Source organism: Podarcis filfolensis (assembly GCF_964270895.1).
Source record: "Podarcis filfolensis genome assembly, chromosome: 6".
Taxonomy (NCBI): Eukaryota; Metazoa; Chordata; class Lepidosauria; order Squamata; family Lacertidae; genus Podarcis; species Podarcis filfolensis.
This window is the reverse complement of record NC_139609.1, coordinates 95,699,386-95,721,007: the sequence shown is the minus strand read 5'-3', so window position 1 is coordinate 95,721,007 and position 21,622 is coordinate 95,699,386. Positions and strand designations below refer to the sequence as shown.

General features: G+C 48.9%; 1 protein-coding gene across 5 annotated transcripts; it reads left to right on the top strand.

Annotated features, from left to right (window-relative positions):
• Positions 1-787: 787 nt before the first annotated feature.
• On the top strand, positions 788-20,916 carry FKBP1A (FKBP prolyl isomerase 1A). Of its 5 annotated transcripts, none has more exons than XM_083619268.1 (5): positions 788-1,212; positions 1,319-1,366; positions 18,457-18,569; positions 19,194-19,358; positions 19,824-20,916. In XM_083619268.1, the coding sequence occupies exons 1-4, from the start codon at positions 1,176-1,178 to the stop codon at positions 19,320-19,322; spliced, it is 327 nt and encodes a 108-aa protein (XP_083475394.1). In that variant the 5' UTR covers positions 788-1,175; the 3' UTR covers positions 19,323-19,358; positions 19,824-20,916. The 5 variants fall into 5 exon arrangements, with proteins under 5 accessions (XP_083475394.1, XP_083475395.1, XP_083475392.1 ...); XM_083619269.1 differs by having other exon boundaries at positions 1,014-1,212; positions 19,194-19,328; XM_083619266.1 differs by lacking the exons at positions 788-1,212; positions 1,319-1,366 and adding an exon at positions 1,961-2,144 and having other exon boundaries at positions 19,194-19,328.
• The last annotated feature ends 706 nt before the right edge of the window (positions 20,917-21,622 follow it).

Here is a 21,622-nt window from a genome sequence, read left to right as displayed (position 1 = left end):
GACAGAACCCTGTGGCACCCCACTAGTCACTCTTCTCTAGTTGGTCTGACGCAGTAGAAATAATACAATAAAAAATGGTCCAGTAGCACCTTACGAGACCAACTAAATTTGTTCTTGGTATGAGCTTTCATGTGCATGCACACTTCTTCAGATACTTCAGATTCTTTTGTGGGAGAAACACTGGAGGATATGGGCCCAGGCCATGAGCGGGACTCCCCTTCCCCTCTCTGAAGTGCAGGCGGCCATAAACAGCACACTCGCCTCCCTACCAACCACATTATTATTATTATTATTATTATTATTATTGCCATTTCTCCTGACAGGGACACAGGGCGGCTCACAGACAAAAACAAGAACCGCTAGGGAATCTGAGCCTGTTCATCAGGCAGAGGAAAATACCGTGTGTGCATGTTTGGAGACCGCACTGTATTTTTTTTACCACAAACACGACCATTTTTTCCTTTTCCCAGAGGTTGCTGAGGGCAACCCAGTCAGATGGGCGGGGTACAAACAATAAAATCATTATTATTCTTAGGATGTGATTTGACCTTTGAACCACGTCATACATGTATTAGTATATGTGATGTACTACTAATAATATATATATTGTTATTAGCATTATAATATATATATATATATATATATATATATATATATATATATATTAGTATTATATATGTAATAACGTAATAATATATATATTAGTATATGTATATATGTCTGTAGGAGAGTCGGGGGCGGGGGAGAAAGAGGGAGTAGCCCGCTCTCCCTCTCCCGCCTCCTCCCTGAGGGGCAGCAGCCAAGATGGCGGCGGCGTCTGCTCTCCCCTCTCCCTCAGCCGCGCTCTTTGCTCCTCCCACCGCCGCGGCCACGTGCGCCTCGCCTTTCCGAGCGGGCGCGCGCGCGCGAGAAACGGCTGGGCGTGGCTCCGAGCGGCGGCCGACTCCGGCGAGGCGAGGCGAGGCCGGGCGGCGGCGTGGGGCGGGGCTTCCGTTCTAAACGGCAGGACGCAGGCGCGGCTCCTCCCTCCCCGCCCCCCTCCTCCTCCTCCTCCGCTCCAGGCGTTGGTGGCTCGTCCGCCGTTGCTTCGCCTTCCTCTCGCCTGCCGGACTCGCCGCCGCTGCCGCTCCTCCCGGTGCGCCTTTGGGGACTAGCATCGCCGCGGGCCGGGCCACATGGGCGTGCGCGTGGAGACCATCTCCCCCGGGGACGGTGAGCCGAGAGACCCCCCCCTCAACCGACGACCCCCCCTCAAGAGGTTAGGGGGCACCAGCCCCCTCTTCTCCCCCCCCATTAACTGCCTTTTTATCTTCTCTAGGGAGGACCTTCCCTAAGCGAGGGCAGACCTGCGTGGTGCACTACACGGGTGAGTCTCGTCGTCTGAATGACCCTCTTTTAACCCCCCCACTCGCCCCACTTCCCGGAATGTGGGGGTGGGGGAGGCTTTTTGGTTGGGGTGGGGAGGGGTCGTCTGCAAACGGTCTTTCTCTGTGTCTGGTGGGGAGGGAGGGGGGTCACAGCTGCGTTTTGCGCTTGGAGCAGAAAAGGGAGGGGTGGAGGGGGCAACTGGGCGTGTGGGGGGGGGGGCGAGTGTGTCTCAGCTTGTAGGGGGTGAAATGTTATGGGGGGGGAGAGGCAGGAGCAGAAATCTGTGCCCCCCCATTTCCTTTCAGTAGAGGGTTAGGATATGGCTGGGCACGGTGGCATAAGGTGCATTGGTTAGAGGAAATCCTTAATTGTCAAAGGGGGGGGGATGATTGGCAGGCTGAGGCTCCTCCTTCCTTACCTGGTTGCAAAAACAACCCCCTCCTCCCTCGCATTTTAACTGTATTTTGGGCATCGCAACCCACAAACCTGCTTTTGGAAATCGGGTGGTGGGGACTCAAATCTGTGCCCTTTCTTCCCTTGGCAACTGATGCTCCGTGGGTCTTGCTGCATGCATCGAAGAGGGGTGGCTGTGTGGGGGTCTCTCCGCATGCCGCCCCCTCCACGCCAGCGAGCTTTGTGGTCTACGGCACCCATGTTTAAATCCAGTGTGTGGTTTTTCCCTGAGCCACCACCTGCTCAGAGGTACTACTGGAGCAGCCATGGATTCCAAAGCAGCTGTGCTTGGGCTAGGCGGAAAGGATCTCGCCAAAAGGAAGGTGCTACTTAGATAAGCTGTTTGCCCTTAATACTGCAATTTCGTCATAAATCTTGTTGTTTCTGGCAGGGGTCTTAGGCTGGGGTTGGCATCTTGCGGGGTTTATGCCGCCCTCGCCTGCAACCGCATGCTTCTCTGTTAAGCTTCTCCGTCTGAAAGGCTAAAAAACATGGTTGCGGTTTCGATGTTTCTGGCCTGCTCTGTTTCCCAAGTGATTGTCTGTCATGCCAGCCAATCTGCCCAAATTTATTTATTTGTTACAGTAGCTTGCTTACTTGCTTTTTGACGGTTGGAATATTTAAGGAACTTCCATCAGAACTGAGTGAAAAAATGTGTTTCATGTTTGTGGGCAAGATTTTGGGGGCTGGAATTTTTTTTAAAAAATACTTCAGGAAAAAGCCTAAATTTCTTGGGCAGTGGAAGCAAGCATTGAGGAAGGGGCCATAGCTAAATGATAGAGCCTGTGCTTTGGGTGCGAAAAGTCCCAGGTTAAGTACCTGGTCTCTCCAGGTACTGTTGGGGAGGACTCCTCCCTTCTGAAACCCTGGAGAGCTGCTGCCAGTCCGTGTAGATAACACAGAGCTAAATGGATCCGGTGGTCTGATTGAACATAAGGCAGATCCTTGTGTACGCTTGTTTCAGTGCATCTTGATATTTTTATATATATACGAAACTGCCTTAGGCAGACAGAGCTTTAGTACATTTTGCCTAGTGTCCTTTATTTTCAAGTGCCTGGGTCCTTTTTCAGAAGCTTCTATGCCTGACATCCTGATCACGAGGACAGGATTTGAGGTGCTGGTGCATGCTTTTGGTTATTCTGGGTTGGTTAGTGGTCTTTGCGAGTGGGCTGTTAACGTGGAGTTCATTTTTCCCACCTTTGTGGTTTTAGTGATATGTAGAAGGGTCTGAGGTTCCATATATAACTGCATATCCATGTGTGTGTGTTTAAAAAATGTGCTACCTTTCAGGTAGCCTCTTTTATCAAGTGTTCATTAGCATGTCATTCACTGTCTCTGCACTCAGACTGATTCTTTGGTGCTACACAGGTCATCTAACATATTTTTGTACTGCAAAATCTAATATTGGCAATGTGAGGAAAGCACAGGTCTTCAAACGATTGTGCCAAAGTACTGTACTTAATCACCTGGGTGCAGTACTGTGGTGATTTGCATATTATATTAGAAGTACTTCCATTTTGGCTCATGTTAAACCCTTTTAGCAAAGAGCCTGTCTGCTCCCTAGGTTGATCAAAAGTGCGCAAATTGTTGAGAGACGCCATGAATTTGATCTAGTTGGAAAGTCAGCTGCTGTGCTATGTGCAGTGGGAAAGCATGTAGTTGAAACATGTTGCCTGTGCCCCTTTTTTGAGAACATGCTCCCCGATTTTGAGCGTGGCTCTGAATCTGGTGGAACGTGAACTCTGTGTTAACCTTCTTTGGTAGATATTTCGCTTTGCTGCTTGGAGCCTGATTGGTTGATCTGTGGAACTGACAGCTAATTTGTCCACTAAGGTGTTCCCCTTTCTGTACTGGGATTCATTGCTAGGAAGAGATGGAGGCGACAGCCCAGTATCTTGGAAGAAGGCTTCAAAGGCACCCATGGAATCGCTGGCTGCCCTCTATCTCTTACGGCTTCTAGCAACTTTAAATTGTAAATATTCACACAGCATCCTGAAATCCCTTGCCCTTCCTGCATGCAGTGAGTGATGATCCATACGTGAATTACATATGGAAGGAAACCAGGGTCTGAGTATGGCAGACTTCTGAAAGGCTGTTGGATTCCACTACTGGATTGCAGCTGGCCAAAAGCGTCTCTATAGGCCCCATTGCCATTTTTACGGAGAGCCATCTCACATCATTGCCTGACCCATGGAGAGACTGTGTGTGCCGCATAGAAGAGACCACCTGGGACAAGAATACAGGCAGTGACCGTTCTAGGTATGTCCAAAATGTGTGCAAATGCACGCAATCGCATTGTGCCAAACCTGGAAGTGATCTGAAAATGTCACCAAAAGGGGTGGATTCGGGTGTTCGCAAGGTTTTTCAGTGGGTGTTTGGATTATACACGATTTCACGTAAGTGTGCAGTTCATTGGAAAGTAGCCCCCGTGTGAATCGACCACGGCCTGTATCATAATGGCTCTAAAGTTGGGAGTTGGTGCAGAGTTCCATGTTCCTGATGCCGCACAGTGTACGGTATGCATTGTGCACCTGCAGAGCTGGCCGCCCACGAGGAGTGAAGGTTTGAGTTCTTTCCTTGTAGGGCTTGAAGCTGTTTGTGGCGGGAGGGAGAACACTATGAAGTATGCAAGGCCAGAATGCTTTGCCGTGGTTGCGCTGTAACAACCAAGCTGCTTATATGGGTAGAGCTACTTCCAACAGCGGTTGGATGGATGGCCTGGTTCTTAGCAGCGTAGTGGCTGATTTTTCTTCTTGACACCCCTTGCTTTGTATGCACTTGCAAGGGTTCTCACTGTGCCAGAAATATGAAGAAGGCGTAATGCTAGCTGAGTGGTAGCTGCTCTTCAAACATCCTTGGGGTGGGGTTGGGGAAGTAAGGGAGACAAATGGGTGGAAGCAGTAACATAGCAGTTAAACTTGCAGTCTGGGGAGCGAAATCTTTTTGGAAGCCTCCAGGGAAATTCTGGGAATGCAGTCGATGGAGAGTATCCTGTTTTTAGGGGAAGATGCCAGGTTGAATAACCAGTTCTTCCACCGTGATGTAGCTGTGGAAGGCAAAGTGATTTTCTGGCCTCCAGGCTGCAGGGTCTGTTGAGATTTGGCACAGCACCCCTTGGGTGCTTATGAGGGAGGACTCTCCTCTGGTGTGAGTTAAAACAGCAAAGGGCCTGCCCCCTTGGAGATATTCTCTTTAGCTCTGTCCTGTATAGCTTGTGGAACAAGCTAGCTCTTCACTGGACTGCCACCCTCCCCTTGCGATTTCCTTCCTCCTTCCTGCATAGTATTTCCTGGGGACCCCGTTCTTGGATGCCAAAGGGGAAGAAAAGGGAAGGCTTGGTGCCGGCGCAGACCTCCTCCCTCTCCGCTCCTCCCGGATTAGCAGCCACTCCATCTGTTTCTCTTTCCTTCCCTGCTGTCATTGGGTGGGGAAAGGAAATGAGGATGGTCTCTCCCTGGCTGCCTCTTGCGCTGCCAGGAAGAACAAAGGGATGGCTGGCAGGGGACCTGGAGGCTGTTGGTTGGGACAGGAGATTCGCCCGCCCTCTGGTGCTGGCAGCGCAGCCTTCCTTTTCTGTGTCTGTGGAGCATTTGGAGAGGGCTTAGCCATAGGCAGCGCCTTTCCGTCATCTCCACTTCATTTGGGGGTGGGTGGGTGTGTTTGGACAACACCGTCTTACCTTTAGCAAGCCCCGTGGTGCTAAAATGCAGCCGCTCTCCTTTCTCAGGTGTTTCATGCTCTGGTTTAGCTTTTTTTTGGCAAGGGGCACATCTGCTCAAAAGGTTGCCCTGGTCTGACTTAGCGAGCAGCATCCGATGTGAGCAGGATAGGGATCGTATGTGCAAGATGCCAGATACAGACAGTGAGCAATGACTACATTATTACATGAGCACTGTTCCACAGCATATGATATTTTCATTTACATACATTCATTCAAAATAAGATGGGTTTATGAAGCAATTCTATATCCTCCCACCACGCTGATGAAGAATTCTACGAAACAGTAGTCAGTATCTGGAATCACTGTTCAGTGTTGGACATCATATTTGCCGAATACACAAAGCTTCACAGCTTCATATAAAGTCTGGTACCTCACTTCATTTAAAGATTTTCAGAGACTTTGAGACTGAAGATTTCATTTTGTACTTGTTATGCTTTGAAGGAATTCGATAAAGATTGTCCTTTGCATATGTACATGGTCATCGTGTTGCCTAGACATTGCTGACGTTCTCTTGGCAACACAACAGTTTTGGGAACAAAGCATGGAAGAAGAGGAGAAATGGTTTTGGGGCATGAGGGTTGCATGTTCTGTATCACAGGAGTTAAAAAGTTAGGATGGTTCTCCGCCACAGCCTTCAGGGCATGTGTTGCGTGCTGGGAATTCTAAACTGCGATCCTGACCACACCTCATGGGGCAGTTTTGGATTATGCAAGCTATAAATGAATTATCTCTGGTGCCAGTGTGGGAGTAACAGGGAACCTGTGCGTAGCATTTCAGATGCATTTACAAGAACTGTCAACTTAGTAGGAGCAGTTTGGGTTTCCCCACTGCAAGTAGTTTCCAGATGTGGCAGGCAAGGTGCTCCTCTCCCAAGCATGAAATTCATTTAAAATCAGCTTTATGTGATTGAGAGCAGGCCCCGTTTTGCACAGTCGACTTCTCCAACTGGTCTGGTGGGGTAAGAAGCATCTGTGCCCCCACCACTCCATTTTCATAACTGAACTGGAAGCAGGACACCTCTTAAAAAGAGAGCTGAACCAAATATCTGGTTTCATTCTTCAGGTAGAAGCTAGTAATTCTGAGACAAATGGTGTTGATATTCTTTTCTCTTCAGTCGCCTCTGATCCCATTAATTCTCCTCAGAGTATTGATCTCGGGTGATCTCAGCCATTCAGGGATCATGAATGGGATGATGCCACTGTATAGCCAATTGGAAATGACTGTACGATGAGTGTGATTCACCTAATGAACTCTGCCAGCGGAAGGCCTGCAAAAGGGCTTCCACTTTCGAAATGGGATTTCCCCCCCCCCCTTATATCCCTGTGCTCCCTGAAACTTGCTCTGGGGTTTTGGGGTACCCCCAGAACAGTGCCAGGGGGATCTTTCTGCCTTGCAAGCGAAAATGCTTTTGCAGACGGAACACGTGTAATAGTGTGGCACTAAATTGCATGCACCCGATGTCATTTCAGACTGTTGAGGGTCAGGGCCAAACAACGTATAGACGTAGTTTTCAGGGGATGCCAAACATTGATAGTGTCAGCTTAGGGACTTATCAGACTGGTAACAGAAGTTAAAAGGCAATCTTCATTTTTCACCATGAGTTGGGAAAGGATTTTTCCTGTTCATGTTGGCCAGTATACTTCACCTGGGATGTTGTGTGTTGGCATCTTACATAGCATGTTGCAAAACTTGCTGGGATGCAGCGCCGAATTGTTTAGGCCGTGTGCTGTTGAGATTACTATTTTGAGGAAAATAATATATATATAGCTTCTTCTGGCACACTAGAAGCACACTTTTGGTTAGATCAGTGCTCCTGCAATGGGTTTTACTGGGTGCTACCTGTATTTTAAGGGACGCGGGTGGCTAGTTAAACCACAGAGCCTAGGGCTTGCCGATCAGAAGGTCGGCAGTTCGAATCCCCGCAATGGGGTGAGCTCCCGTTGCTCGGTCCCTGCTCCTGCCAACCTAGCAGTTCGAAAGCACGTCAAAGTGCAAGTAGATAAATAGGTAGCGCTCCGGCGGGAAGGTAAATGGCGTTTCCATGCACTGCTCTGGTTCGCCAGAAGCAACTTAGTCATGCTGGCCATATGACCCGGAAGCTGCATGCCAGCTCCCTCGGCCAGTAAAGCGAGATGAGCGCTGCAACCCCAGAGTTGGCCATGACTGGACCTAATGGTCAGGGGTCCCTTTACCTTTACCTGTATTTTATTTTACTTCTACACTTGGAACAAGCTAATTTAAATGGGTGGTTCTGCCCCCGTTTCTCATGTATACCATCTAATGGCTGCCTGAACATGGTTGCCAGAACATGTCCTGCTTTTGGTCTGATCCAGCAGATCTTCTCTTATCCACAAGGAAGATGATCAGAGTTTGTTAAACCAGTTTTCTTTGACATCCAAATTGGGCCACTGTGTCCTTATTTCTGCTTGCAAACAAAGATATCAGACTATGATGAGGAGGGAGCACATGGGCCCATTAAGCCATCAGATCATTAGGTCTGAAGTGGACCAGGGTGTGTTCCAATCTTAAGAGTTAGATCTGGACCTAATGGCGGAGCCTTCAGTTGTCATGTCACACAGGAACAAATCCTCTTTCATGTGTCTGTTCAGATGAAGGACTGGTTTCAGTTCACGGCTAGTGTTTCTAAAATTGCTGAGCCCCATGCTTTGAACAACGTTGGCAGCTGTGTAAAATTTGGTGGTGTCTGATCATTGGGTACATTTGGGGTACATTTATTTGGGTTTATACCAACTCCTAACTAACTGGTCCTCCAGAAGCACTCTTCTGCTGGAAAAAAAATACTGTGTAGGCCCACAGATTCCTAACCATATCACAATTGTCCTTAAATATTTTTTTTTTACATCTTTCCTACAGTGCTGGAGAAAGCTCCTTGGGGCTGGGTGATATATCACCCCAAATCAGTTTGAAATCCATATTGTGGCATCAGTTTCATAATTTTTGACCCGGCAATATATCACCATGTGTGTGTGTGTGTGTGTGTGCTATGCAAAAATCACAGTGCGGAGAAAATCGTGAAGCCCACTGATGCTTCTACATGGCTGCATCCTTATTTCAGACACTGTGTTATATTAGCTGGTGATATATCCCGACGTTGAGAGCCAGGTATCTCCCAGCCCTAAAACTCATAACAGAATTGTGTGAGACTGTGGGATTAAATAAAAATTATCCATTAGAAACTTACAAAACCATGGAAGTTTATAAGTAATAGCCAAGGCCAACTCGTAGGCTTGAGGTTTGAACTTGAGTCTTCTGGGTTCACAGTGCAATCTGGGTTTGACAACACTTCCCCTTCTCTGTGGTTTGTGTGTTGAGTTACTTTTGCTGAGGAATTAAGGATAACAGGGACAGAGGAGGGTGGTTGTCTTAGTGATCTGTCCAGTTCATGTTCTAGAAGTGAGATTGGATTGTTCCTTGCAGAACCCTTCAAGGTTCCGTGGGCTTGGCTTTGGCAGTTGTTGAGCTCCCTTGTCGCTTGGATGATGCAGGAAGATGGAGATTCTGTCATGTCAGCATGGTGCACACAGTGTTGTGGCTGCAGGTTTTATTGCCGTAAGGCCCAGCTGCATATTTCTGCAGGGGATTGAACTAGATCAGCCTTTCTCAACCTGTGGGTCCCCAGATGTTGTTGAACTACAACTCCCATCACCCCTAGCTAGCAAGGCCAGAGCTCCTGGATGATGGGAGTTGTAGTACAACAACATCTGGGGGCCCACAGGTTGAGAACTGCTGAACTTGATGATCCTCAGGGGGTACCTTCCAATTCTGTGATTCCGTTTTCTTCCATGAGAAAGCATTGAGGCAGGGCGAGGCGTTTCTGGGATGGGTTTTGGGTTACGAGATAAGTGACGCCCTGGAAAGCAGTGGTCAAGAACACAAGGGCATAGATTTCAGGGGTCTAAGCAAAGCAGGTTGTCTCTCTGCAAAAAGTGTGCTTGTAAATATGCCCACCTCCTTGGCAATGCGTGGTCCTGGGTGCCGAGCATGATTTGGACCATGTCGTGGCAGTTGAGGGGAGTGAGCCATTCAGAGACGGCGCTGACAGGTGCCAAGAGATGCAGGCTCCTTTGGAGGCCCTGTCTGCCCATGAGTGCGCATGCAGAGCTTTGTGGCTTTCCTGTTCCTCACTGGTCAGTGCTGAAACTGGGGAAGCCACAGCTTGCCTGTTCTCCTTCCCAGGATCCCCTCCTTCTAAGCGAGCAATGTGTGTGTTCTGACCTCCAATGGCCTGTGTCTTCTGGGGCAGCTGCTGCAACTGGTCTCCATCTTGCCTTTTTGTAGAACCTAACGAAGCTCGCCACAGTTTGCAAATAAGCTGTCATCGGGAGACTGTGCCCTTTCGTATCCCGACTTAAATCTGGACCTTTGCCCACCACCGCCAAGCCTCTTGTTGCTAACAGGACCGGCTGCCAGCCTCCGTAGGCTGCCAGAGAATCGCGTCTCCGTTCCAGTGCAGCAAGATGGCACTCTAGGAAATGTTGCACATTCTGTTCATACCTCCCCAAAGTAAACGGCTCTGGGACAGGAATGCCCTTTGTTTTTCCAGCCGCTGGCTTTAACGGGGACGTTTGCCTGCTTGGGAAGGGCTTTACCGTGTAAGGTGATGAGGAGCCTTTGTAGCTGAAAGGCCAACTGTGCAGCCGGCACTTGAAGCGGCAGCGAAAGCAGCCTCTGAGACGCTCCTTGCTCTCTCTGTGCTGCAAATCGAAGTGGGTGGGAACTCCTGGGCCGCCTCTTGCCAATTTGCACATTGCCTTCTGAGGCTCTGGAGGGCAGCCTGCCAACTGTGGCAAAGACCCAGTGAATGCGAGATGTCTGACCTTCTTGAAATGGAGCCATTCTTCATTCAATTCAAATTGCACGTATAGGACTGTTGCCCAGGCTACAGGCACTCAGAGGGCTGCAGTTTCTCACTTCCTGCAACAAATGCAGCCTTTTGTTGTTTTCTGATCGAGTAACCTTTTAAGAGAGGGGCAGTGTGTTGCAGCAGAGTTACACAGGGTGTCTGCCGTCTGTGGCAAATGCTGCAATTCCGTGCAAGATTACCCGAGAGTAAATCTACTGGGGAGTGATTTTTACTGAAGGTGGGAGAGATAAATAAATAGCATTGAATTCAATGGGGCTTTCATCTAAGCAAGCTTAGCATTAGGCTTTAAATTGCTTTATCAGAAAATGGCATTCAAGGCAGTTGATATACTTTCCTGCCCCTCTGTCTGTGCTGCTGCATAATGCCTGAGGTGCCTTAAGTTGGCTTTGTGGGAGCTGCTCCATTTGAACCAGTGTGACCCACGGAAAGGTGAATTGGCTAACAAACGATGGCTGCCACAAATGCATGTTCAGCAGCTCAATTACCATCTTTGTCCATACTGACTAGTTTTTAGCATCCTTGGAATTCTTCCAGCTTTTGAGAGAAGGATATGGATTTCCTGATCCGGAAATAATTGCAGGGGACTTGAGCTCCTGAGTTGGGAGTGGAATCTCAGCTGTACAGAATTCGCATGTTGTGGTTATTTGGAGTGCGTACTCAACATTTTTTGGATGCGGGTGGCGCTGTGGGTTAAACCCGCTCCGGCGGAAAGGTAAATGGCGTTTCTGTGTGCTGCTCTGGTTCGCCAGAAGCGGCTTAGTCATCACCCAGAAGCTGTACGCCGGCTCCCTTGGCCAATAAAGCGAGATGAGCGCCGCAACGCCAGAGTCGGTCGCGATGGTCAGGGGTCCCTTTACCTTTCATACTCTACGTTTTAACTTCATAAGATCTATTCAGTAGCCAGCCGAAAAAGGCTTTAAGGAGCGTGCCATTGTGTTCACGTCCTGCTTGGCCACTGATAATGATATTAATAATAGTAATTTATTATTTATACCCCGCCCATCTGGCTGGGTTTCCCCAGCCACTCTGGGCGGCTTCCAACAAAGTATTAAAATACGGTGGTATTAAAAGTATTAAAAAACGCGATAAAACATCAAACGTTAAAAGCTTCCCTAAACAGGGCTGCCTTCACATGTCTTCTAAAAGCCTGGTAGTTGTTGTTCTCTTTGACACCTGGTGGGAGGGCGTTCCACAGGGCGGGTGCCACTACCGAGAAGGCCCTCTGCCTGGTTCCCTGTAACTTGGCTTCTCGCAGCGAGGGAACTGCCAGAAGGCCCTAAGCGTTGGACACCAGTGTCCGCACTGAGAACAGAGTGCCGGATCTTTGTTCTCATGCAGCAGCCAAACTCTTGTTAGGTTCATAATTATTATTATTTTTTGCATTAGATGCTGCATGCTATGCCATTTTACTTGCATACTGCATTCCTTGAGATAAGCCTTAACCCTCCCCCCCCCCAGGGCAAGGATAAACAGCCAAATGCTGTGAAGTGCAAAAAATAAAATAGAAATAACAGCCAAATACAGTTCTTGAACTGTATTTGGCTGCTATTGAACAGGAATATTTTTACCGCCTTCTGTAAAAAGGTGCCTCAGACATCTCTTAAAATATAATTCCACGGAGCTAGAAAGCACGATGCCTTGTCCCAGGAGGAAGCTGAGCAGGGCTGCTGCTTTAAATGTGGAAGCTCTCGTACAGGCATTGGCCTCTTGCGAAAAACGGATGTGCGCTGCTTGGATCCCTCGATGTCTCAAGCTCCGGGTCCAAAGCTGCACTTTCCACCTTGTCAACTTTTCCTCTTTGTTCTCGGCAGTTCCCCTCCTTATCCGTGGTGGCAAACATCTCCATCCATCCTCCTGCTCTGGAGGGGAGTCCTGGCTTTGTCTTTGGCTCTCTTCCTCCTCCTCCTCCTCCTCCTCCTCCTCCTTTTCTTCCTCCAGCTCCAAGTGGGGGCTGTGACTTGTCAGTATTTGGCAGTCTCCCCCGTGCTTGGAATGTTAGATTTGATTTTGCTGCAAGAATGTGTTTTGATTCACAAAAAATCGTGTGGGTTTGGTATTCTTTGGCCATTTTGGAGGCTGGCTTAATTTGATAACTGGGCCAGTAAACATTTGTTACCCTAAGTGGGGACTGTTATGCAATTCTGCATACATGGAAAAACAACCACCCCAAACTGTTGATTTCTTGTTGAGTGCTGCATTCTGAAGAGGATAAGTGTCTTTGGCTTTAAAGGAAAAGTTTTTAAATTCCTGTTCCTCCAAGGCAGCCCAGAAAGATAACCATAGTTAGTACTGTACTGAATGCCACTGAGAGGGCCAGGAGAACAAATGGGCTTTTGCTTCTTCACCTATCTCCCCGCCTGTGTCATCTGCTTGCGCAACAGAGGTGGCTTCCAGGCCAAAATCTATCCTAGAAGGCATCTAGCATAACTAGTTTGAATCCAGAAACCCTAGAGCCATATTACGCAACCTGGTGGGTCAGTGGGTGTTCAAATCAGAGGGGTCCAGATATTATTTTCTTTCCAGCAGAGGCTGTATCTCTGCTTCTTTGAGTACCAAAGGCACAGACCTCTCTCTAGGGCAGCGGTTCTCAACCTGTGGGTCCCCAGATGTTGTTGGACTACAACTCCCATCATCCCTGACCCACTGGTCCTGCTAGCTAGGGGTGATGGGAGTTGCAGTCCAACAACATCTGGGGACCCACAGGTTGAGAACTGCTCCTCTAGGGGGAGCGGTTTCCACCTTCCACACACAGCCTCCCTTCTCCTTGTGTCCTGCTCCAGTGTTTCTCAAACTCCAGCTGTTGCTGGACTACAGCTCCCATCATCCCTGACCCACTGGTCCTGCTAGCTAGGGATGATGGGAGTTGTAGTTCAACGATAGCTGGAGACCCACGTTTGAGAAACACTGTCCTACTGTTGAGCAAGCCCAAGTACAAGTAATAAAAACAATGCAGCTACTTCCTCACTCTGCTCTTGCCCTTGGGCCCGGACGCGTTCCCTTGCACTGCTGTGCTTTATAAGTCGGCATTTGAGCACACTCTGTTTGAATCTGGCTTGGGCTGGGGAGAGTTCTGCCCAGCCCATGTGCAGAAGGGAATGCTGGCAGCGGAAGCAGACCCTGATCATGCCCAGTGTACAACTAACAGGAAATCTACACCTGTGTGTCTGCAGCTCCTGCCATCAAAAACCAGGGCTGTTAATGAGACCCATATCTGAGATGCTTTAATACAGGGCATTGGCAACCTGAGAGCAGGTAGGCAGCGCAGGGAGCTGTTGTGTTCTTCCCCACCTTCCCCCTTCGCCGGAACCTGGCCTGCGTTCCCCAAAGCAGAAGGCGCAAAGCATCGCATGGATTTTTAGGGATTATTCGAGCTCAGGCGCCTTCTGTGCTGTTCGCACGCGCATGCAAGTTTATCCTAAGAAGTCTGCATTCTGTGAAGACATGTGGTGTTGCCCCAGAGTTCTTGTCGGCTCCCTAGGAAGAAAAAGAGAGAGCTGCAACTGTGGTAGTCAGGCAGTCTGGGAAAATTGGGGCATGGCTCCACTGAAGTCCTGTTTCTGTGCAGTATATACTTAAGAAATCTGGGCGCATGCAGCCACACCACTTTGTCTCCTTCCTTTAGTCCTAAGGCAGGATGCGCGTTACCGGCCCTCCTTGCCCTCCTTCTCACCACTTTGCTATCGCTGCTGTGTGCTCACACTATTTCACTTTCAACCGCTGTCCTCACTGCTTTCAATATCTTGCTGTTCAGGTCTGCCAGTCTCTCGGGCTTCTACCGGCTAAACTCTTCCATCTTCCCCCAGCTGCTGCCCTGCGCCTTCAGCTCATTTGATCTCTCTAAGGAAGGGACTGCGGACCCTTTTAGGCCTGTTGGCACATTTGGATTTCTGAGGCACCCTCCCCATCACTACTTCTCTGCTTCAGAACAGCGTGGAAGGAAGCAAGAGGGTGCATAGCTCACACTTCACTTTTCTAGAGGATCTGTGTTGTAGTATTAGTAGTAAGTAAATAAATAAAAAATTAAAATTTATTATTTATTCCCCAGCCACTCTGGGCGGCTTCCAACGAGAGATTAAAAGTACATTAAGACATCATTCATTAAAAACCTCCCTAAACAGGGTTGCCTTCAGACCTAGTCAGTTCCAGTAGAATTAATCCGAACCTTCAGGTGCACATACAGTCGTACCTTGGTTTTCGAACAGCTTAGTTCTCGAACGTTTTGGCTCCTGAACGACGCGAACCCGGAAATGACCGTTCTGGTTTGCGAACTGTTTTTGGAAGCCGAATATCTGACGGGCTTCCGCAGCTTCTGATTGGCTGCAGGAGCTTCCTGTGGCCAATCAGAAGCCACGCTTTGGTTTCTGAACATTTTGGAAGTCAAATGGGCTTCCGGAACGGGATTCCTTTTGACTTCTGAGGTACAACTCTATAGCCAAAAGTGTAAGTGGGAAAGAGTGCCTCTTTTTCAGCCTCCTCCTTGGGAGGTCTCAGAGGGGAAGACCTCAGCGCATACATGCGTTGTGGCCTAGGCCATTGCAGACGTTAGGCACATGGAAGGTTTGCCTGTCAGAAGGAGTTGCTGGAACAGGAATGCATCCCTGGAGAGCAGTGTGACAGTGAGTCTGGAAAGGTGGCGCCTGAGAGCAAGACGGTGGTAGCATACGGATGCTCAATTCCTTGCTCTCCGGTAAGATCAGAATCAAAACCTCACGCATCTTTTGCAATGTGCTCTTTCCTTCACCCTTGTGCAGCCTCTAGACCTGTGTTCAGAACACTTAGGAGAAAATATCGGTCTGGTTAACCATTTTGTCAACAAGGTTTGTTTCTCAAAACTCGTCATCAGGTTACGGGTGACATGGATGCTCCCTGCAGAAGGACTCTGTTAGAGTCTGTCTGTCTGTCCCAGCCAAAGATCTGAGTATTCCTGGCTAAACTGGGCATGGAACCCCTTTGCGTGATGACAATGTGTAACATGTTTGTGTTCTTGTGCGTAAAATGTAAGTGCAGAACTTTTCTTGATCTCCTGTTATTGTCGTCTCACTATAGAGAAGCAGCAGAAGTGGTATACACCACGGGTGGGCAGGCTCCCCTTGCTGGCCCTTCCTCACCGCCCTCCTTCAATACGTTTACCTGGCTAGAATGTGTCCTTGAAGTCTGGCCACCCAGAGTATGTGCAGAAACTGGCCTTCTGTACAAAGGCAACGCCCACCAATGGCCATGTAACTGTTGGCAGGTTGCCTGGAAGAGAGTGCAGCCATTGGGTTGGGGGGAACGGATTCCTTGCTCCTGCCATGCACATATAATTAGGAGTAAATCCCATTGGCCTTGGTGGGGATTACTTCCGACTAGACGAGGACGGATTGCACCGTGAACGTACCCAAACAATACTGCGGATGCCTATCTTCATTGCTTGACTTGGGTCGAATTGCCTGGCGGGTTTAAATTTCCCAGGTTCCAAGAGTCTTTTTGTTCAGGCTTTCCCAAAGGTCCTTGTGCTTGGATCCCAAAGGCTAATCTAGGCATGCTCAGTGGAATTTTTCACACTCCCCGCAGGAGATTATCAAGCCAGCTCACCAACTTTGAAAAAGAGTTTCCCCGCCATGGGGCTGAGGCCTGCTCTTTTATAATACAAGGCCACAGTTCTGTGGATGCTGAGAACTTTTAAATGTGTTGTGGAAGTGGGGATTATTGGGTTGTCTTTGTTTTTATTTTTATTATGTATTTTGTCTTTTATATATTGCAATTTTACGTTGTGAACCGCCCTGAGATCTATGGGTATAGAGCAGGGATGCGGGTGGTGCTGTGGTCTAAACCACCAAGCCTCTTGGGCTTGCCGATCAGAAGGTCGGCGGTTCAAATCCCCGCGACGGGGTGAGATCCCGTTGCTCTGTCCCAGCTCCTGCCAACCTAGCAGTTCAAAAGCATGCCAGCGCAAGTAGATAAATAGGTACCGCTGCAGCGGGAAGGTAAACGGCGTTTCCATGCGCTGCTCTGGTTTCTGTCACGGTGTTCCGTTGCACCAGAAGCAGTTTAGTCCTGCTGGCCACATGACCCGGAAAGCTGTCTGTGGACAAACGCCGGCTCCCTCGCCCTGAAAGCGAGATGAGCATCACAACCCCATAGTCGCCTTTGACTGGACTTAACCATCCAGGGGTCCTTTACCTTCATAGGGCAGTATACAAGTTTTATCATCAGGCTGCTGTTCTTTGGATCCTGGACACGGTTTCTAGACCACCCTTGTCCTGAAGCATCTCTTAGATACTTACTGCTGCCTCAATGCAGGAGTGAGCCTAGTTAGCCTTCTCATTTCCTTGACCAGTTAAACTTGGGCAAGTCGTGGTTGACATAGCCAGGGAAGTGAGGATTTCGGAATGTGTGGCATTCTTTTAGCTCCTGGGATCTATGCTGTTGTGCCTTTCAATTGACCTATTTTAAAAATAACTGTGCGTGATTAATTCATCTGCTTTTGTTTAAGCTGTGTGCGCATCTTAGGCAAACGGTGCCTCGAAAGGTGACATAGAAGCACGTTCTAAATAAAAGTGGAAGAATTGTGCTGAACGTGGGTCCTCACTCCTTCTCGAAGCTCAAAACCTGTGAGCGCTTCAGGTTCAGAATTGGCCAGTGGGGGAAGAGGCAGACTAGACAAACGTACCAACCTCCTTGCTCTGGACACGAATGTCCCTGTATCTCGCTCGGCTGTCTCCCAAGATAAGTCTTGCCCTTTTAAAATGGAAGCCAATCCTGTCAAGCTGGCCATTACAACCCAAGCTCACCACTGCTCTTAATTTGTAAAGAGCCCCGTGGCAGGAGGGGTCTTGCACTGGATGCATACAGGACCTTCAAGCGGTAAAGAGCTCCTTGCTGTTTTCTTCCCTGGAGCAGAATGTAGGTCCTTGGAACCTCCTTCCCTGCTGGTCTTAAGTTCTTGGCTGGCCCTGTGCTTAGCTGCATATCTCACTTAATCACAAACTAATCCTCTTTAATGGTTGTGGCAGACCTGTTGCGGATGCCTGCAAGCTGCAAGGGCTCCCCAAAGGCTTTTCTCAGCTTTCTGCCTTTCCTGGTGTGCTGGAAATAACAATTGGTGGGTCCTTTCTTGCAGCCACATGTGACCCTCTTTGCACAATTGTGAGCAGAGAGCAGCACAATCAGTTTACGTCTGGAAGCCTCGCCTAATGATACTTAATGTTCGTAGACTATTTTAGAGTGGTCAAAGCACTTCACAAAATTTATCACATACCATACTTTTCTGCATACAGTCATACCTCGGGTTAAAGACGCTTCAGGTTGAGCGTTTTCAGGTTGCGTTCCGCGGCGACCTGGAAGTAACGGAACGGGTTACTTCCGGGTTTCGCCGCTTGCGCATGCGCAGACGCTCAAAATGACACATTTTGAGTCCTGCAGCCAATCAGAAGCTGCGCTGGACGTTCAGCTTCTGAAAATCATTCAAAAACTGGAACAATCACATCTGGTTTCTGATCATCCTGGAGCTGAAACGTTCGAGTTCCACGGCATTCTTTTTTTTTATAAAGATTTTTATTGATACTACAAGAAAAAAAACACAAATACCAAATTACACACAAGAATAACCATAGACACATAATTTTCTTAGCAAACAATAAAACATATATTGGTCTTAACACTAAAGACCCAACCTCCCGTCTACTCCATATTTCAATTTCATATTACTTATTGCCAATATACACTTTTATCATAATTAAACTTATTCTTAATAAATCTAATTTCTTATATCTACCTTGCAACTATTACTGAAGTTCCTCAAATGCTGCTCGAGGAAATTCGAGTTCCACGGCGTTCTGAGGTTCCACCGTAGTTGACCGTTATCGACTGAAATCTGTCTCACTGAATTAATCTGCCATCTGAATTCCTCTCCCCACCCCAGTTGAGAGCCCAGTGCTTTTTGACATGTGTCCGATTTGTTTCCTTTGCTGGCACGATCCTCCTGGGAAATGTTTCTCTTGGGTGTATTTTGCCCCCAGGATGACGTTCGCTTCCTTTTCCATCGCAGGTATGCTGGAGGATGGAAAGAAGTTTGACTCGTCCCGTGACAGGAACAAGCCATTCAAGTTTGTGATGGGCAAACAGGAGGTCATCCGTGGCTGGGAAGAAGGGGTTGCCCAGGTGTGCAGGTTTGAACAGTGCCAGGTAGCAGGAGTTGGGCGGAGAGGAGAGTTGGGGGCTCTTCCTGCCTTTTGTGCACGAAGCGGGAAGGTTTGGCGGCTGAAAGGGACGGGGTGATATTTTGGGCTGGCTGGGATTTCCCCCCGCAATTGGGATCTGGCTTGTAATGACCTCAGTGGGGTTTACGTGGAGGGAACAACCTCTGTCTTATCCCTGCCTTTTGCATGTGAGTCACAGTAGTGAGAGATTTGCATATCATGCCAGCCATCTCATGATAAGACTGAAGTGGATGCAGACTAGAAATGGAGGCATCTCTCAGCGTCCTTTCCGGAATAGTTTGCAGCTAAGCCTGTCTGCCTTGTCCTCGTTGCTGGAATGGAGGGAATATGAAGGATGTGGCCAGCCAGTGTCTCGCGGTCCGTCCATCCCCGACACAGCAGGGAAACCTGAGACCTTTTGCTGCCAGGCTTTTCTTTGTCCCCCTGTTGTGCACCTTGCCTTTTCCGGCCTGTGTGTTTCAGAAATGGGGATTCAGACACCTTCAGGGGAGGGAAACAAAGGCTGAGAGCGGGAGGTGGGAATGGGCTGCATCTGCTCTAACGGCCTGCTGTGTTCCTTTTGCAGATGAGCGTTGGGCAGCGAGCCAAGATGATAATCTCGCCAGACTATGCCTACGGTGCCACCGGCCACCCGGGTATCATCCCACCCAACGCCACCCTAATTTTTGACGTGGAGCTTCTAAAAATGGAATGACAAGAGGCATGTGTTCTTCCATTTCCCTGCTCCGGGGTAGGTGACAGTATCGGAAGACTCCTCAGGTTTGTGTTTGTGCGAAAGAGAGAGAGAGACAGACAGGGAAGAGGCACTTCCAGTGGCTCAGGGAGAGGCAGGTGTTCGGAGGCCTCTGTCTGCGCAGAAATCTCTAGAACGAGGCACCCCGGGCCCATTCAGCAGCCTGGCACAAAGTGTGACTATCTTGCCATAAGTGGCAATAGCAGGAGATTGAGAGCTTCCTGCCAGAGCTGAACTTGGCACCTGAGCAGGGTTGCCTGGGCAACTAATGGGTACAACGCCTTGAGTCAACAGGGCTGAGGTGTCGGATCTTCTCCCCCTCTTTTTTATTTTGGCATTTGCGCCTGTTTTCTCCGCCCGCCTCTCCCCCCCCTCTCTCATTCTCTGTACAGCGCAGTTACACCCCTCCTCTCCAGGGCAAACTCTAAAGCAAGTCCCCCCCCCCTTTTTTTGCCTTGACAGGTTTGGCACATGGAGAAATCCAGAAATCTCTGCTTCAAGACGAATGCACATGAATTTGTATGGAGCTTTCCCAGCTGTCCACTACATCCACCCTGATTTGAATGTTTTTGGGTCACTCGGCTCTGCTTCTGATTCTCCTTCCTTGTTTCCTTCCAATATTTGACATTTTTAAGCTACATGCTGTAAAACCTCAGCTTATCTGTTCTCTTGTTTTGGGGTTTATTGGTTTTTTGTTTTTGTTTTGGTCAGGTTCTTTAATCTTATTATATATTTTTTTGGTGTAGACTTGAGTTGTGTATGATCGAGCATTGCTAGTAAATATACTGGTTGGTTCACATTATATAGGAAAAGTTGCTTGAAATGAGGCAAGCCTTTGTTCCGTTTCTGTTTTGGGGAAGTACCTTATTGTATTAAAAAACCGATTTTTCTGCTGCAAAGCCATACAAAGCAGTTTGAGAGGCTGTCGAGGGCTGAATCACCGGGAAGCCTCAGTCATAGGAGTTGATACGGTTCTCTGCTGAAACCTGGGGCCACAAGGGACTCTTCCCCCCCTGCCCCCCCACCACTACCATCTTGGGGAAGGGGCATCTTCCATGGTGACGTAGCGTCAACCTTGTTGCTCTGGGGGCAGCTCTCTCCCCCAGCCCACTGACCTCTTCCGCCGCACCCCCGCCATTATTGTGGTGCGTGGTGTTTTCTACTGGATTTTCAGGATATTTTTACCTTTTAGCAGTCTGAATCCCCGCAGCTAGCTAAATTCAAGGACTTCAAAAGGTGCTGCTTTCCCCACGGAGGGTGATGGGGGTGGTGTGAACCCGTGCCCGCCCCCCAGCCCCCCCGAGTGCGGACACACCGTAGAGAGTTCTTAACGGAGATCTGATGCTGGTCATCGCAGCTTGCCACAGCCGCCTGGGCAATGCACCGGCCCCCGTCCTGGTGTCCTGCTGACCCCCTCCCCATCCCCTCACGTAGTGAGTTTTGGTAAGAGAATTGCCGCTGCCTCTTCTTCCTCCGCCGCCTCCTCCACCATCACCACGTAAACACATAGAGTTTTATTATTGCAATAAAAACGCTTTACGCTGGCTTTTCTCAACTCTGGGCATGTTGTTTGTCTTGGTTATTGCCTCCACTTGCTGCTCTGGGAAATGGGTTGGCCTCCGGCGTCTTTATTGGTTGTGTTCTTGTCCTGTTCTTTCCTTCGCATCGTGGCACCCGAGGCAGGTGCCAGCCACGTGCCAGCCTAGCTTCTGCAAAGGGTCAAAGTGGTTCCGCAGTTTGTGCCCGCGGTTTAGGCACGAGGTGTATGGATAACCCTGTGCCAAGGTAGAATTCCAGTGTCGCAGCTCAGATCAGCTGCCAAGAACCTGGCGTATTTTCTTCTTAAAACAGGGGTAGGCCACACTGTGCCCTCCAGAGGTTATGGCTACGACTCACACCTTCCCTGACTGCTGCCCGTGCTGGCTGGGCCTGGTGGGATCTGTAGTCTTAAGACACCTGGAGGCAGCATTTGAAATTAGGCAGGCGCCAGGCACATTTTGCACCTAGCTTTCAACCACTTGCAACCAACTGAAGGTGCCCAGGTGCCCGACACGTGTACCACCTAGAGGTGCATGGCTGGGGGCAGGGGAAAATCCTTGGATCTTTACCGTTTTCAAACACAATAATAGCACATCCTGTAGAATTCCATCAGTTATATTTTATCTGCACAATCGGAATGAATTTCAGGGACCAAAATGTGTTTTCTGTTTCACCTTGAGCAGGATCAATGAACAATGTTCTAGTTAGCTGCTGTAGCAGGC

What these genes read in the sequence shown, in the direction of transcription:
- FKBP1A (XM_083619266.1), top strand. Translation starts at nt 1,976, where the DNA reads ATGCCGCCCCCTCCACGCCAGCGAGCTTTGTGGTCTACGGCACCCATG. An exon ending in AGGATCTCGCCAAAAGGAAG is followed by an intron (nt 2,145 to 18,456) that starts GTGCTACTTAGA and finishes TTTCCATCGCAG; the next exon opens with GTATGCTGGAGGATGGAAAG. An exon ending in GGGAAGAAGGGGTTGCCCAG is followed by an intron (nt 18,570 to 19,193) that starts GTGTGCAGGTTT and finishes TTCCTTTTGCAG; the next exon opens with ATGAGCGTTGGGCAGCGAGC.